This window comes from Panulirus ornatus, chromosome 31, assembly GCF_036320965.1.
Source record: "Panulirus ornatus isolate Po-2019 chromosome 31, ASM3632096v1, whole genome shotgun sequence".
Taxonomy (NCBI): Eukaryota; Metazoa; Arthropoda; class Malacostraca; order Decapoda; family Palinuridae; genus Panulirus; species Panulirus ornatus.
Genome location: NC_092254.1, coordinates 6,232,899 through 6,251,651, shown reverse-complemented (window position 1 = coordinate 6,251,651; position 18,753 = coordinate 6,232,899). Strand labels below are relative to the sequence as shown.

Genomic DNA, 18,753 nt, shown 5'->3' with positions numbered 1-18,753 from the left:
CTGTTATGTACTAAATATTCTTTCAAATCCATTGTAGAGTAAGTATCTATAGGTTTAGGTTTTGTTTACCAAAACAGTCCGAACGTAAGGGAAATTCGATGTAAACAAACACCACAATCCTGCCTGACAAGGTTGTCCAGAATCAAGCAAGAACAAAGTTTTAACTCAGAAATGTGTTATAAAACAAAGATTAAGTATTTGTTTTGGTGTGCCAATGAACACATTGAATTCAGAATACCAGTAAGTACAGTTTATCTTCATTAATTTGGGCTGAGTAAAATTAAAGCAAAGGACAGGCAATACTTTAGAAAACCTATGAGTTTGGGAATAAATATTTCTTACTGTAATTGTTAGTTACGTAAAAGTTAGTATGAGAGATACAGTATTCTTGGAGAAAAACATTGAATAATTATCAGTTCAGCTCCGCATCGCCATTAGCTGTGAATACTGTCTTGTTCTGCTATGGTATTACTTAGACTTCATTACACACAGGAAAACCGTAACTAAAACTCAAGTTTACAAGCTTCGTATGAGAACATATTACCATGTGAATCAGGGCCTGTTTATAAATTGAACATTTAGTCATTAGTCCATAAATCAAAGACTTACTCAGATGCACTTTTGATAATGTTACCACAAAAGGAAGTAAAACATTTCTCCTGTGGAATATGACTTTGTTTTGTAGTATTTATCATTTTTGGGAAATCATATTTAATTATACATTATTTGTCTTATAGCTAGCCTGATTGATGCTCATTTAGTAAATTACTATTTAAAGTTGACCTCTGGGAAGTTATCTAAATTTGTATATGTCAGGAAAACTGCTTGGAAGATTAGATAGAAATTGTTGATGTCTTGATATAAAATACATTTTCAAGTGGTAATTTTTGTGGTATCTGTTTCATTACATCTATTTGCCATGTTTCAGGAACTTATGTCCATTGCACTGATGTTCAAGATTCCCATTAAGTGGATTGATAAACCAAAGGAAGATGTAAGTCAGTATCAGAGAATTTTTCTGTTTTATAAGTATCCAGAAATATATACAAGTTTATGGTTTCTTGTATTTTTACCCTGAGGAAAAATTGTGAGAAAACAGTTGAAGTTTTAGGTTGCATATTGCAAGATTTTACTGTGGAGTGCAACAGAAAATGTTTAAAACAAGTAAAATTGCAGTATGTAGGAACACTTATAAATGTGAAGGATTAAGGTGAGAGATCATAATCTGTTACAGTAATGAGAGGACTTCTTCCTGTTTTCTTAGCTCCTCAGAAACCTCTGTAGACGAACTCATGTCATGATATACGAGGTCATTGTAAGTTAAGACATGGGGTCTGCATTCTCGTAAGTGGTACACATTCACAATCATATCTATAGTAAGGCTTCTTACCCAAGAAGGCACTATAGAGGTGAGAACTTAAACCTAGGAATTTAAAACCAGGAGCTGATGCTAACTAGATACACATGTTATTCATATATAGAATCTGGTCCAAATAGTTTGCTGAATGCACATCACATTATATTTCTAGAGGTTGCAGCAAGTTTTCCTTTCTTGCCTTCAAAATACTCTCATCCAATCTTCCTTTTATATTTCAGCATATATCTACAGAGGTTATGTGGAATTTCTTTAAATATTTCAGTTTTATCTTTTCATATCTTGAAGTGACAACACAAGTCTACTAGTATAATTGGTAAATCATTGGAAAGTTATTAGCTGAATCTACAGTGAATCCAGAAAAAACAAAAAACAAGAAATCTGCATATTTACATAATTTTTTCATAGAAAAGTATGAGCAATAATGTTATACCTACTTAAATTGTTAATGAATATACTGTAGTGATAACACCAGTCTACTTTAATGATTAATGACTGATTGATAAGTTGTCAGATGAGTCTACAATGAATATAAGAAACAGACTATAAGAAATCCATATATTTATATTGATTTGCAATAGAAAAATATAAGTAATAATTATAACATTAATAGAAAAGTACGAATAATAATGATATACCTACTTAAATTGTTGAAGAAGAAATTCCCCTTTTGATGGCTTTCTGAGGACTAAATGTATTATCTAGTTTTTCTCTTTTTCAGCCATATGTTATTGTGGAGATGAACTCTGAAATGGATGCCAGGAAACTAATGTCACGCAGCTTGCTTGTGCGATCATGTTATGAATTATGGTGAGGGTTATGACTTAAAATTTTATAACTGAAGTAATTCACTACACCAGGGCCTCAGGTTTTGTTACTTTTTGGACTTATGACACCTGAGAATTAGGATGTGTTGAATTAACTTATGACAATTCTTTGACTTCTGACAGATTAAGAAAAAGTGAAAATATTTACAGTATGTGCTTTTTCCTTGCTTGATTGGTGATGCAGAATGTAGATGAAGTGTGAAATGGCATAAGAGGTTGGAAATCTATTCTGGTAAACTCTTAAGAACTTGGTTTCTGTGCACAATGTGAATGCTGGCTAGTCTTCTTTTCTATAACTTGGGTATGTTTTTCTTTAGGTGGCTGCATGCAAAGGGCAGTTAGCTAAAGTGTCTTGATAATGGGTAAGTGGTGAGAGGTGAGCTCATGTGCTCCAAGAGGTCCTTGTGTGCAGTGTTTTAAAGCAAAAGAAAACATCTTTTGATATCAGCAATTGGAGACTTTGGGTCTGAAGTTTGCTTGGTTGTTTGCATAAGTTGAGGATGTTGAAAGGATGTATTTGGTTTATGATTAATTTTCCTCTAGGATCTTGGATGCATCTGTTGAGCCATGCAGGATGGTCAGCATTGAAATCTCCACACATATAGGTGTTGGATGTGTTCCGTAGTTTGGGAGTATATTGGGGGTTAGCGATGCTGTTTCCTGTGGGACAGGGTGGTGACGTGGATGGATGAAGGCAAGCATGAATGTCTGTGTATATGTTTGTATTAATGTGTTTATATGAGTGGATGGGTCTTTTTTCGTCTGTTTCCTGGCACTACTACCTGCCCAAGGAGTCCCTTCTATCCTTATAATGCTACTGCAGCCCACAGGAAGTTGTCCATGCCCATTCTTTCTTTCATACAAGTTTGCCATTCTTGCATTAACAAGGTAAACCCAAGGGCAGATGAAGAAGTGGCCTTATTTGTTCACATCCATTTTCTGTCTCTCATATATAATGCACATTGTCCCCTGTAAGTCACATTGCTTCAATTCTCTCTTTTCTTTGCATGCCTCGCACCCTTCTGCATGTTCAGACACTAAGCCTTCAAAGGACTCTTTTTTTTAGAAATTAGTCGAGATAACAATAAATAAATGAAAATAAAGCTAAATAGTTTTGTATGTATATTTATGATGCCAATGAAATCAAGTTGGATAGTATTTGGTCTGTGAAAGGGATTCCATAAAGAAGTAGTGTTTATTTTTTGTATGAGGTTATGTATCTTTTGTCGAGTGTTTGTGATTACTGTGGGAAGGTTTTGGATAATTATTTGGAATAGGGGTTCTGATTGCCTGCTGAATGTCCTTGTTCTGAGTAGTCTTTTGTGGTGGGGAGTGATGTGGAGTGCAAATGAAACCATTGTAGATAAGTTACACCTGGCAGTAATGTTGGGAGTTCAGCGTAATGAGAAAATATAGGGGTGTGGACCAGGGTTGGGGTTGATGCCAGCAGCTTACATTATTAGTTGGGGATGATAATTGGATCATAACTTCCAAAAGAAAAAATATGTTGGTGATTAAGTGAAATGTTTAGGTTTAGCCTATGGTATGGCACAGCAACCATGGATAGCTCAAGGCTGCACTTCACTCATGGCTAAGGACAAGTAGGCTCTTTTTGGAGTAGGAGGCTCCTTGGCATGCCACTAGAAGTTGCAAGGTTATCACACATCTTAAGTTTATTTGATTGTTCATGTTTTTGGAAACAGAGTACGAATTCCTCATGAACCTATCAAATATCTTGTGTAGCTAAAAACTCATTTTGATTAATTTTTCAGGGGTCAAGGAGAGACTGAGGCAGAACTCCACTCAAGTGTCAAGTCTCATCCACAGGAATTTTTCAGACCACATCTATCCCATGATAAGACTTTCAAGGTTCGCGTAGAAAGCTTTAACAAGACTCTAAAATATTCAGAAAAGCTAAAAAGAATAGAGGTATGAACTTACCTTTAACATTTGTTACAGGTATTGATACCTAAGATAGTGCAGTCCAGCAGTGTTCAATATTATCATGAAGACATGGCACAACTGTATAGATATTGCATGTTTTCTCTTCAATTCTCTCATGCCTATAGAATGCCATACACCTCCTCAAGCATAACAGATTTCTTACCCCTTTCACTTGTAGTGATGAACCAGCTGTAAAGGTTGGGAAAAAAATTTGAATGAGGGATTTATAGGGATGCTAAGCAGCCCCTTCTTGCCAGCTCATGTGCACTTGTCATAAGCATTGTATATTATCATTATAAATCTTAATTTATGCATTATAACACATCACATACTCTCATAACAATGAATGAACTAGAAAATGGGTGCAACATACAGATTAAAGCTCAAGATGTAAAGGGACACAAAACAGGCCTTTGTTATCAACCCATGAGCAGTCAAAGGCAACTAAGAGGGATGGAAGTGGGTAGCTGGAAATCTTCCCATCCTGTATTTCTTTCCAAAAAGAGGAACAGAGGAAAGAGCAAAATGAGGGTCTTTTATCCTCCAAGGTTCAGTCACCTGCTCATGCAGGATATATATTTTGAAAAAAAATATTTATGCATTATAGTTCATACCCCACTTTCAAAGCATATTATATTATGATGTTCATAATTTACCTAAATTACAGTGAAAATAAGGAATAGAAGAATTAATGGCATGGGAGAAAGAATGTTATATATGGGAAATTTAAATTCAAGCATGGCCAAAAGGCCACTTTCTGATCATGAAAGTGTCAGCCAACCGTGTGGGCTGTTCTAACCTGTTGCAATGAGCATGCAACAGTCATTGTTAAGATCAATGGCCCTACTTCTTGCTTCATAAATATTAATGTGCCATGGTAGGCTTTAAATCTTTTTTCCTAGCTGATCATAATCTGATCACTTTTTTTATGTCTCTTGTTTCATCTCATTCAAGGCCCAGCCTCAGTAAGAACTTCTGTCCATGAATAAAAATCTTTCAAATAAAAAAGGGGTACCTTCTCCCAAATACAATTCTTTTCATCATGGTCTATAGCAGTTGTAGGAAAAGAGAATAAAATAAGATTTTGATCTTAAGGGTGTCAAAAAAGAAAAAATAATATTTGTTAAATGATGTGATATCTGATTAATCCTTTTCCCTCTACAGTCCTTGAGTTATCTACCTTTTAAGGGTAGTGTGAATTTAAAGAATGCTGACACATGCCTTCACATCATTGAGTATTATGGATTGCACCCCAATGTTATTCCTGAAGCACCCTACAAGGTAAGTTTTGGAATAACATATTTTTCATTTAAAATGAACCCTAAAAAACTAAGCATTATTCCTTGGTCTAAAAGTTAATCTGAGTCACTATGCCTAAAAAGAGATGTAAATAAAACCTATTCTTGACCAGAGTGTTATTACGTCATATTTCCTGAATTCTACAAGAACAGAGAAAATTTTCTGCTGGATGTATAGTTTCTTCATGCAACTGAGTTGTTTTACTTAAAGAACAGAATGAAAGTTCATGGGTTTAATGATTTTTTGAAAGGGGACTGTTTAACTTTTGTTATGTTTGTATGGTTAGTGACATCTTGAGTCACAATTGGTAAGGTTGGTTTGAAGAAAGATTTCCTTTTTTTCACATAGTAAGAAAGTAGGGAGATGTCCTTCAGCATGTCAGAATATTGAAAGATGGCAGCATTCCAGAGGACTGGTTGGATAAATTGATAATTCCAATTTATAAAGAGAACTGAAAAGTGAAGTAATAAATTTAAGTAATTAATATGTTGATAACAAAAAGTATACTATCATACTAGTGTGATATCCAGAGACATTTAGTTCATGTACAAGTTAGACTTTTCACTTGTTTTTTGTTGAAAACAATCAGACATTCAGAAAAATAAAAAATCCTAGAAATTCCAGATTTATGGGTGATTATGTAGATCATAGGATATTCTAAAACATTATATACTATTGTGACAATTTTAATATATTTTATGCTGTAATCATTTGAACTTTATAATGAATTTCCTGTTCTCATATTTTATCTAATATATCTCCCACTATCACCTTAGTGACACAATGAGCATCCTTGGCAAATCCCAACTTTTGTCCAATTCCAAAAACTCCACATTTACAGTCCTTTCCATCATATCCTTCCACCTTACTTTTTGAAATTCCTTCCTCTGCTAGTATAAACACTTAGTCATCTCTCTTACAGCCAAATTTTCAAGTGCTTTTACCACTTCATTCTAGTTATCACTTTCATATCCACTTCTGTTTCCTTTCCCATTTTTCATTGACACATTCATTTTTCAACATGTCTACTCTGCACTCATTCATTCCAGTCCTATGAAATATATTTTCACAGTATGTGCTTTCTTTCTCACTGTTACAGCAGTGTTTAACTTTTGTATAAAAGGATGGTAAAACTATACCTTCTAACAATTACTACCATACAAATGAACTCTGATTTGCTGCATCCTACTTATTCATTATGGTACTGATAACTGAGCCACACAGAAGAGGAATGTAGGTAAACACAGTGTATATGATGTAACTTTCTTCAACATTCATCTTTTCACCTTTTTTTTTTCATGCTTTGTTAGGTATTCCTTGGACGATGGGTGGTAGAGGGCCAGCGTGAGTTAATTGACAAGTATTCACTCAAAAAAAGAACATACATTGGAAGCACATCAATGGATGCACAGTTGTCCTTTATCATGGCCAACTATGCTCAAGTTCAGCCAGGGGAAGTAGTTGTTGATCCATTTGTTGGCACAGGTATATGGAAAACCTTTATTGTTGGTAGCATTATTATTATTCTTGCTTTCCTAAGGGTCTTTGTGCCTATCTCCCCCAAGTGGAAGCAAACAGGTAGAGGCAAGAGGTGTGCAGCCATGAATATTTATATTCACTTTTAAAGCATCTAACTGCATTTCTGTATGTTCATAAATATAGTCCCTATCATGTAGTAAACAAACAAAAAAAAAAGGAATTGACAATATCATATAATACCCTAATAATTGGAAAAATCTATACATATACATTTTTCTTCTATATATTAGTAATATATAAATTTTTCTTGTCTACAAACGTAAAAATTTTCCCAATCATATTGCATATACAAGACAACTCCCACTAACTCCATAGAAGTGTAACAAATCAAAATCATGTTCCTAATCTTCACTTGTACTTTCATCCCCACACACAGCATCACTGTTACTGTTTGCAGTATCACTATCAGACATAATACTCATTATCTGATAATTCCTCCAAATTAGTGGTAATTTTGGTTGGGGTAAGCTTTACACCATCATGACACTACTTTACAACAGCCACTTGGTTTATTACACTTATGGCATTCACCTTTTTGATCACCAACATATGTATATACATCACATGCATAACAGGAGTGGAAGTAGCAAGGGGTATGAGGAAACCAACAAGGAGATGGAAAGATGGGAGTGAAAGAAGTTTTGAGTTAGTAAGGCTTGAACATTTGGAGGGTTTGAGGTATACATGTGATAAAGAGAATTGGAGTATTCTGGTATACAAAGGGTGTCATACTGTCAGTGGACTGAACCAGGGTTTATAAAGAAGTCATGGAAGACCACAGAGTGGCCTATAGGGTTTGGCAGTGGATAGGGGGCTCTTATTATTTTTGCTTCATACTTAACAGTTAGAGAATGGATGTGAACAAATGAAACCATTCTTCATTTGTTCTTGGCACATCCTTGCTAATATGGGAACTAGCAAACAAGTTTGAAAAAAATCATAATTATCATTATTCTAATATCATTATTAATAGTACTGATAATAATTATTTATTTATTTATTTTATATATATATATATATATATATATATATATATATATATATATATATATATATATATATATATGGCCCATGGAGGTGCCTAAGAATTAACCTGTATAGTGCCATTGTATGAAGGCAAGAGGGGATGAAAGTGAATGTTCAAATTACAGAGGTATGGGTTTGCTGAGTGTACCTGGTAAGTTGTATGAGAGAGTGGTGATTTAAAAGGGTGGTGGCATGCAGAGAACATCATACTAGGGAGAAACACTGGTAGAGGATGTGTGAATCATTTGTATGTGGCATTTATGGATCTGGAGAAATTGATACAAACTATGATTCAAGCTCAAGGTACAACTTCTATAACAAAGACACTATGCACTTCTTGTTGACCTGCTTTCACCCCAGAAAGATAGTCATACATCACCATATCCTCTTAGGAACTGTGGTCCTAACGCACTACAGGAACTTCATTGAAGGGGATCCTCAGGCAGGAAGGTAAGGAAAACTAAGCAATGCTTTGTATCACTTTGCTTATATATGCTCATGTAAAAATTAATTTTTCTGTATATTTACTTCCCCAGGGTCTGTACTGGTGTCAGCTGCACACTGTGGTGCATATGTATGGGGCTGGGATATCGATTACCTTACCTTGCATGCTCGTACTAAGCCCACACGCCACAGCCAGGTATGTCATAGGTGAAATGTGTTCCATTTCTTACCTTTGAGAAATATCAGAAGTTTCCCAATGATATTATCTTTTTACTGAAGCTTATATATACTTTACTTTACTGCCCTAGGATCCCATTCTATTAGATTACTGTAGCACTCAAAAAGCTGGGTAAGTCGAATGGGTGGGACGAGTGGTTAAGAAGTGTGGTGATGCTCTGTGCATAATTGTATGAGGTGACCTATGGTCCCAACTGGTGGATGTAGCTGGCTGTCTGCCCACTGCAGGAGCCCCATAACAATAGAAGGGGTTCCTCGGGCAGGAAATAAGTATACATGGAATGGTCTGTGGAGCCTGGTTGTGGTCTCAATGACTTACACATGGTAGATGTGAGTGAATGCTGCCTTTCTTCATCTGTCCCTGGTGCTTCCTCGTTAATGCAGGAAATGGTGATCAAGTATGAAAAAAAAAAGCCTCTGAATGACTTATTTCTGCCTCAGGAGTCCGTCCTATCATTATAAAAATAATGCAGCACTCATGAAGGTAAGGACCATATTCTCAGTTATTTCAAAAGTTGTGCTTTATATAACATTCACAATTAATACCTTAACAGAAGCAGCGTACAGCTGCAGAATCTATCTCTAGCAACCTGATGCAGTATGGATTAGGGCATCGGTACATGGATGTTGTTGTGATGGATAATGCAAGACCATTTTGGAGAGGTGTCCCATATGTTGATGCCATCATTACTGACCGTAAGTCCTGTTGTGTATATATTTATTGTTTAATACTATATATAGTGTATTTCAGTGTCCTTCAACTCATTCATGTGGCAGATACTGGCACAGTGATGGCGGGTTTATCATCAAATAAATGTGTATGCTATTTCTAGCATTATGCTAATTATTCCCCATTTTCCTTTGAAGCTTTGCATTCAGATCAATAAAAGCATTGCCCTTTCACTCACTGATGGTTCTTTTGTCATTCACATAAACACAGCAGATCCCAACTGTGGTCTTCCATATTCACAATCTCCACAGCATCCTTCCACAAAATAGATTTCATGTTTTCCAATATTTTGTCCTCTCCAGCTTTTGATGCTCCATTTTTTTCCTAACTTATACACAGTATGTGTTATGGGAGTCCTCTTTCTTTTCAATGAATATAGAAATCAAACCAGCACAGTGGCCTGTTCAGAACATATTTGAAGTTTTAATGTTGGATCATCAGCACTCATATGTAAACCTGATCAGCAGTGCTGGGAAAGATTTTGCATGTGTCAACCTGCTCTGGAAGCAGGAAATGACATGATTTAATAGGCAGATAAAGTTTAGTTAATTTTGAGGGACTTGCAGATAACTTGCTGACTGAGGAATGCCCCAGATACTGGATGATGAGAGAGTAAGGACACAGGTTGTTCTGTGTGTCAGATGGTATATTTTACAGACTCATCATTATGAATCATGTACATGTCCATGGCTAGATACTAGACAATGAAAGAGTAGGCACATGTGCGAGTCACTGCTAGGAGGTGAATGCCCATCAGTCATCTCTCTACAATGATGTCAGCATTACTCGCATTTCTTGTTCTCATTTTCTAGCCAATCACAGTCAGGGTGACATTAGTTGCATATTCCCTTTTGTTAAGCAATCAGAACCGACCCTATTTAGTTACCCCCTCTTATAAATACCCTAAGGGTATTTTGAGATTTCAATTCTTTCAGGTTGATGATCCCAGTGAGTAGTGTAATTTTCTCTTGCCTATACTTCATAATCCACCATATTTGATTAAAATCTATGAGGCAAAAAAAAAAAAAAAAATTAAGAGTACTCAGCTGTGAGTACTTTGCCAAGCTTTCACTTTGGACCATACATATCAAGTCCCAAAAGATAGCAACACAGCATTTATCACACTGTTGCATCAATGAAAAATCAGTAGTTAATAGTTCACAGACTACTAAATAATACTCTACAACTTTGCTCAAAGGCCTTGATGTTAACACCTTACCTCATATCCTCTTCCAATAGGGCACCAAATCACTTCTGCTTATAGTTTCAAACACGTCAGTATGGATGATTTTCTATGGGAACTCATATGGATGACAGGTATTATACCATAGAATCACATGTCTTTCTTGAATACTTTAAAGTAATGTACTGGAAAGGTACAGTGTTCATGTACAATCAGCTGTGCAAATTTTATTGGTATTCCAGTAGTGCTTCAGAGCTCAGATTTCATGCAGCCCTGTGGTAATGATGTAGACATCCACAGCTTTTCTTCAGTTCCCTCAAGCATCAATATGGCTTCCTAAAGACTAGGACATAAATGAATAATAATCAGAATTAGAAATTCTATTTAGGAATCATTTAAAAAAAAAATAGAGAAAAATATCTAAGTTTTCTCAAGAGTATAGATCACATAACAGACACAAGAAAGTCAACACAAATTCATGTAAGCATAAAAGTAGGAATAATAAAAATAAAAATAATAATCATAATAATAATAAAGAGGAGACATTTAACTCACACAAAAGTTTCAAGCTTTTATGTTTATCACATGATAAATCCTGATCATAAAAGAAAATTGAAATACTGTATTCCTTATAACGACAGCCCACCATATATCAGTTGTACAGTACTCAGAGCACAACAATGCTTTATTGCTAGTGAGATGTAATATCAAAAGCTATTTGGATAATGAGCTTCATCCTTGGCTTTGCAAATCATAGGTCACAGCACTTTTGTATTAACACAATTACCATACATTTTCCAGCTCCATATGGAATTCGAGAATCAACAGAACGTGTAGGAACCCTAAAAGAGCCAAAGACGAGTGATGATGGTACCAAGCAACATTCATCAAGTACCCAACACTTCCCATCCAAGATTACATACAGTCTCTCAGATGTCTTTCGTGACTTAATTAACTTTGCTGCCACTCATTTAGTAATTGGTGGTAGACTTGTATTTTGGCTACCAGTATTTAGGTCAGTATACTTAAATTGTAATATTTTATCAATATTCTAATAATTATGAAAAATGCTGTTGATACTAAGTGTTGTTGCTAATTCATGCATATATTACCCCAGCATAACTTTTTTTTCCTCCCATTTTTGATGAAATGGGTATTCTTTTTTTTAATTCCATGTATCATTTTCTCTTCAACTGTAACAGAGTCTTTCCTAAAGCCATTCACACTGCACACTTCTGACATACATGCACACTGCAACCCCTCTTTAAGATTCATCTATTCTTCAACCATGTCTTTTGTCATTTCATGCAACTGTTCTTACTTACTTTACTCAGGTATATTCCAAAAGTTTTTGTAACAAAAACCATTTTTTCCTTATTTCATATCATCAGTACTTTATCAACAATTTACTCCTTCTTCTTTCTATAAACTGAATCCATTGAGCTTTTAGGAAACCTATCTCAACCATTTGAATTCTTCAGGTCCTCCCAAAACAACTACTTATCCAGCCTTCACTTCCACTGACAAATGCAGGACAATTGAAACATTCAAAAAATCTCTTGCAGCAGGTCCTCGTCACAAATCAAACTTTCACATAAAACACTCTGGCCCTATTGCTACCAAGCACTTACAGATATCTTCAGTCATTCTCAGCTGCACAGTGACATCCCATACATCTAGAAACTTGTCACGCACTTCCAATCCTAAAACCCTCCAAGACAAATATTAAATGTTATGATGCTAAGAACATTGGCATCTAGAGCCAGAAAATAGCCAGAAAACCAGTAATGAAATTATTCAATGTATATTTAAGAAGTAAAACTGAATACTTCTGTATTGTATGGTTGCTAGTAAAGCAAACTGAAATACACTAAAGAAAATTCAAAAACACTTTACAAGCAAAATAAGTGGGCTAATGCATATGAATTATCAAGGATTGAAAGTGAATTACCATACAGAGTCTAGAAAGATGTAGAGAAAGATATTTATTATTATTTTTTTATTATACTTTGTCGCTGTCTCCCGCGTTTGCGAGGTAGCGCAAGGAAACAGACGAAAGAAATGCCCCCTTCCCCCCATACACATGTATATACATACCTACACAGCTTTCCATGGTTTACCCCAGACGCTTCACATGCCTTGATTCAATCCACTGACAGCACGTCAACCCCGGTATACCACATCGCTCCAATTCACTCTATTCCTTGCCCTCCTTTCACCCTCCTGCATGTTCAGGCCCCGATCACACAAAATCTTTTTCACTCCATCTTTCCACCTCCAATTTGGTCTCCCTCTTCTCCTCGTTCCCTCCACCTCCGACACATATATCCTCTTGGTCAATCTTTCCTCACTCATTCTCTCCACGTGCCCAAACCACTTCAAAACACCCTCTTCTGCTCTCTCAACCACGCTCTTTTTATTTCCACACATCTCTCTTACCCTTACGTTACTCACTCGATCAAACCACCTTACACCACACATTGTCCTCAAACATCTCATTTCCAGCACATCCATCCTCCTGCGCACAACTCTATCCATAGCCCACGCCTTGCAACCATACAACATTGTTGGAACCACTATTCCTTCAAACATACCCATTTTTGCTTTCCGAGATAATGTTCTCGACTTCCACACATTCTTCAAGGCCCCCAGAATTTTCGCCCCCTCCCCCACCCTATGATCCACTTCCGCTTCCATGGTTCCATCCGCTGCCAGATCCACTCCCAGATATCTAAAACACTTCACTTCCTCCAGTTTTTCTCCATTCAAACTCACCTCCCAACTGACTTGATATATGACAATATATGCCTAGCCACAAATGGAAGGTATAAAAAGCAACACCCTAAACCTGAAAGTAATCCAACAAGGTGGAACCAGATTCACCAAATCAATACCTGGAAACATACTGAAGGACACCATAAGAAAATATATAAATGCCCAGCAAAGAAGTCTGAATAATTATTCAGTGCTATACAGGGAGAACTAAGAAATATACATGTAGTGACTACAGACACATTCAAAGGAAAGCTGGTTAAAGGTATTGCTGGATGAACCTCATATAGACACATACCAGTGAGAACATTACAGATAATGCAAAGCACTGTTTATGCAAATTTATCACTTCAAACTGTATACTGTTTTATGGATCTTATAATGTAGCATATACCTTTTTGTGCTATACACTGGAATGGCCCAGGAAATTATTCTTCCATGCACTATGATTTTAGTTCTTTTCCACAAATCCTTTCAAGATACCTTCTATTTCCATACTTCTTTACTCTAGCATCCATCATACCTTTGGTCTTTGAAAACACTTCCTCATCTACCTCAATGACATACTACAGTATTTTACAATGTTGTAAATTGATACAGGTTAATGTGTGTCTCTCATTTTTAATACATGTTTGATTCTTTCAATATACAGTGTGTATGCATGATCATTGATAAGACTGTTTTCCCTCTATATACCACACAGGGAGGACTACCATGAAAATTTAGTCCCAAGTCACCCTTGCCTGGAACTCCTGTTTAATAGTGAACAAGTCCTCACTGTGCACTCCAGCAGGCGCCTTATTACCCTCCATAAGACAAGACATCCTAAGGTAAAGCTACTAATATACAATTGAACTTGAGTGTTTTATTTATTCTTTCTTAATGGCACAGTATTGTTTTAGGAATCAGGTGAAACCTGTCATTGGTGAAGAAATCTGAAGGGGTGCTTGCAAGAAATATATTACACCAATTGCTAATAAAGAGGCTTTTTCCTTCACTTAGTTTTGTTCATTTGGGATCTTCTACAGTTTTTCTTAATTTGTTCCTAATCTTCAGTATTTCAGGGAGCAGGGGGCTGGAAATTCTCCCCTCCCATTTTTAATTTTCCAAAAGAAGAAAGCAGAGAAGGGGGCCAAATGAGGATATTCCCTCTAAGGCTCAGTCCTCTGTTCTTAACACTATCTTGGTAACACAGGAAATGGCAAATATGTATGAAAATCATTTCTACAATACTTTGTTGCACTTGAGAGTTAATTACAGACACATACCTACAACTCATGTAGGCAGCAAACGACATAATCTTATGACATTGTTAGTGACACTGCCTTATAGATCCAGAGGCAAACAAGTACTGAGTGTTTGTTAATCATAAGCATGGTGGTCTTGAATACAATTACAGGCTCAGGCTTATTTAATTAGTTAACCCACTCTCACTAAATGGCACTACACCCAATCTATAAGTTAGATCAATTTGGTCCACAGTTAAATCTGTCCATTAACCCATTCAGCCTGTTGGCTGTAGAGAAGCAGATTTTGTGCTGTCAGGCAGAGAAAATATCTCGTGTTGTTTTTTACAGAATGAAGAAGAGGGATTCAGATATTTTCCAAATAGATGATCAAAGTAATATACATTATACGTATGTCGTAAATGCTGAAGATTGATCATGATTTTAGTGAATGAAGAATGAATTTTCTGCATCTCTGGCTTCAGTGAACTCTTCAGCTAAACAAACTTTATTCCCTTCATTGCGCTGTAATATTTTCATAGCTGGGCATAGTCTAGTGCACCAAGGTACATGCATAGCTTTACACTTTCAAATCCTCATTTGAATTCCCAAGTGATGAACTATTCCACATATTTCTACAGATACTGTTTGCAACTTAACTGGTAAGAATAACTGCATCACCATGGTGGGAAGGCAGATTCATATAGCAACTATTGTAGTCAATTTTACAGTAAAACATTCCTCTTGTATAACTGTTAATGTCTTTGATGAAAATTTAGTTATTTTTCATCTATTAACATAAATAGTGTTCTGCATGTGAAAATGACTTAAATAAATAAGGACAAAAATTGGCTAGTTGATAGACAGATAGGATGAAGTGAAAGATATTTTGAGTGAACAAGGCTTGAATATCCAGGAGAGCGAAAAGTGTGCATGGGACAGAATGAAATGGAAAGATGTGGTAAACAGGGGTCGACATTTCAGTGCATTACACTTGACAGCTAGAGAGTGGATGTGAGAGAAGCAGGTCTATCTTTACCTGTTCCTGGCCCTACCTTGCTGATGCAGGAAATAACAAATATGTATGGAAAAAAAAAAAAAAATATATATACATATATACCCTCCCATATAATTTCCCAGGAGTACCCAACAAACTTACACCTCTGTAATTTGAACACTCACCTTTATCCCCTTTGCCTTTGTACAATGGCACTATGTATGCATTCAGCCAATCCTCAGGCACTTCACCATGAACCATACATACATTGAATATCCTTACCAACCAGTCAACAACACAGTCACCCTTTTTTTAATAAATTCCACTGCATACCATCCAAACCCTCTGCCTTGCTGGCTTTCATCTTCCACAAAGCTTTCACTACCTCTTCTCTGTTTACCAGACCATTCTCCCTGACCCCTCTCACTTCGCACACCACCTCGACCAAAACACCCTATATCTGCCACTCTATCATTAAACACATTCAACAAACCTTCAAAAAACTCTTTCCATCTCCTCACTTCACTACTTGTTATTACCTTCCCATTAGGCCCCTTCACCAATGTTCCCATTTGTTCTCGTTTTACACACTTTATTTACCTCCTTCCAAAACATCTTTTTTATTCTCCCTAAAATTTAATGATACTCTCTCACCCCAACTCTCATTTGTCCTCTTTTTCACCTCTTGCACCTTTCTCTTGACCTCCTGCCTCTTTCTTTTATACATCTCCCAGTCATTCGCACTACTTCCCTGCAAAAATTGTCCAAATGCCTCTCTCTTCTCTTTCACTAACAATCCTACTTCTTCATCCCACCACTAACTACCCTTTCTAATCTGCCCATCTCCCACCATTCTCATGCCACATGCATCTTTTGCGCAAACCATCACTGCTTCCCTAAATACATCCCATTCCTCCCTCACTCCCCTTACGTCATTTATATATATATAAACTTATACATACAATTTTCTCTTTTTACAGGTAGGGGAAACAGCCACTGCCAAAGTCTTAGACCTGACTGCCAAGTTCCGTGAGAAGTTCTTCCAAGCCTCCCTTATGACAAAAGAAGAAAGAGCATCTATAAAGTCTCGTTTCCCACGAGATAAAAGAGGTCAAGGTCTGGGTTATCGACTGGCAGGTGTTCAAAATGAAATTAAAGACATCAAAGTGAATGATGCATTAGAAGGTGAAGACAGTACTATTGACAGAGACGAGAGACAGTGTGGATCTAAATATCCAAGAGCTATATTCAAAAATGAAATTATTGGTGATCTAACTCATCCAAATCAAGGAGCAATATAAATACATAAAGGTAGTAAATTGCATGGGTCTTGAAAAAACATAAAATTAGTCTCAAAGCTTGAGTTATGAAGTCCTAATATAGGCTCAGGTGCATATGAAGCTGACTTTCACAAGTTAGAAAGTAAATGTCAGGAGATCCAGTCTGAACAAATGTGATAAAAGTGTTAAAAAATAAATTTTATTAATACACGGAGACAATCTTGTTCAGTGTCCCTCTGCACCTTCAGTTTTCGGGTTTGCTAATGTTTACTACCTGATTAAAAAGTGAAACGGCTAATAAAAGAACGAAGACAAGATTGTCTGTAAAATTGTGTGGAGACATGATAAAGGCAAGAAGCTTAGATGCAAGAATAAGTGTTTTATAACTTGTAAACTTAAAAGGGAAAATAAACTCCCTAAACAAACACAAGTCACACTCTCCTGCTTATGCTCTGGACATCACCCATCACTACAAATACCATTTCACCATAACCCAAGACCCTTCATGCCCTTAGTGCAACTACCAAAAGGAGACACTGATCATTTATTACAATATTAACTAACATTTTCAGCACATACGCATAAAAATCACAACACTTTATGACCCATGTACCCAATCAATGGATGTGACTGCTGAAGCCTCATAAGGACAAAAGGGACTCTTGGGGGAGAATGCTAAGGTAAGGTATATAAATATGAGAAAAGTTGTGATTCTGATTACATACAAGAAAGGTCTGAATATGAAACTTTTTTAAAAGATTGGGTAGACTATCACACTCATAATTTGAAATTCAGACAATTACAAAATACCTAGTTTCACCCTTTCATTTGTTTTCAACCTGGTTTTAACCCAATAACTCCATTTACATTGGTTCTAACTTCCATGTATGTTGAATGGAGGATGGACTTACGTGGCTTAACATTTTTTTTCATTACCACCAAAAATCTTTCAATATTTGTTTTCATAAATTTAGGAGATATTTAGTTTAGTGTATCATCTGGAGTAGTTTCACAAGCTGAAAATACCTTTAATCAATTTACTTTGTTTTAAAAGGTGGACATTAATGATTTTACCAAAATAACAGAGCTCTACACATTTCTTAATTGTAAGTTAACTTGAATTTCTTATGATAAATATAGGCACATATTCACTATTTTCTGAGTCTAATAATGAGCTAAGGACAAAAGTTGAAAACTTTTTTATGCTTCAATTTGGACAACTCAATACACTGAAAGGAGAAAAAAGATCAACGGGGAAAATTTACAAAACTATCACAGATGACTCCCTTTCTTTAGATACTCTTTGTCAGGCTAATGTTAGATTGCCATACCCCAGTGCTGTAGTTCACATGATTGGGAAACATAATATTTCATGCAATAAAGGAACAAAGTGCCTTGTTATCTTGCTTTTACAGAATAAAACCAAGAAATAGGCAAACAAATTGTTTGGTTTGCCATTCCGATATATCTTGCTAGCCAAAAGTTAGAATTTTTCCAAGAAATAGTGGAAGGCTTTGGGGTAATCTTTAAGTGAGTTAGCTAGCTATAGCAAGGCTTCTATTAAGCAGTGAACAATATGTAAACTTGCTATTCATCAACTGATTAATATTGACTTATGTAATGCATTCCAGCAGAAAGAAGCTCAACAGAAAAATACTCTCCCAATGATACAGCCTTACCAGTGCCTTTTCACTCACAGTGTAACTACATAAAGTAGGCAGAGTCTGGAAACACTAAAGTTTTGGACATGAGTTACAATGTAAGATTCCCGTCTTATGGCAAGACATCAGTAAGACTGAAAAGCCATAATTATGATGAGGGAAAACATTATGACAATGGAGAGGTTTCAAGGAAATGGGAGTTGTATGGGATTT

The 18,753-nt window shown here is 36.1% G+C and overlaps 1 protein-coding gene across 1 annotated transcript; it reads left to right on the top strand.

The window, feature by feature from the left end:
* Positions 1–39: 39 nt before the first annotated feature.
* On the top strand, positions 40–17,089 carry LOC139758770 (tRNA (guanine(10)-N(2))-methyltransferase homolog). Its single transcript, XM_071680550.1, has 11 exons — positions 40–240; positions 929–994; positions 2,097–2,185; positions 3,975–4,131; positions 5,311–5,427; positions 6,756–6,930; positions 8,547–8,650; positions 9,246–9,387; positions 11,406–11,619; positions 14,080–14,206; positions 16,580–17,089. Exons 1-11 carry the CDS (start codon positions 172–174, stop codon positions 16,898–16,900), a joined length of 1,581 nt encoding a protein of 526 aa, XP_071536651.1. The 5' UTR covers positions 40–171; the 3' UTR covers positions 16,901–17,089.
* The last annotated feature ends 1,664 nt before the right edge of the window (positions 17,090–18,753 follow it).

Excerpts from the sequence above, each read along its gene's own strand:
- LOC139758770 (XM_071680550.1), top strand. The coding sequence starts at position 172 with ATGTGTTATAAAACAAAGATTAAGTATTTGTTTTGGTGTGCCAATGAA. Across the intron at positions 4,132-5,310 it reads AAAAGCTAAAAAGAATAGAG|TCCTTGAGTTATCTACCTTT; the intron begins GTATGAACTTAC and ends TTCCCTCTACAG. Across the intron at positions 6,931-8,546 it reads TGATCCATTTGTTGGCACAG|GGTCTGTACTGGTGTCAGCT; the intron begins GTATATGGAAAA and ends TTACTTCCCCAG.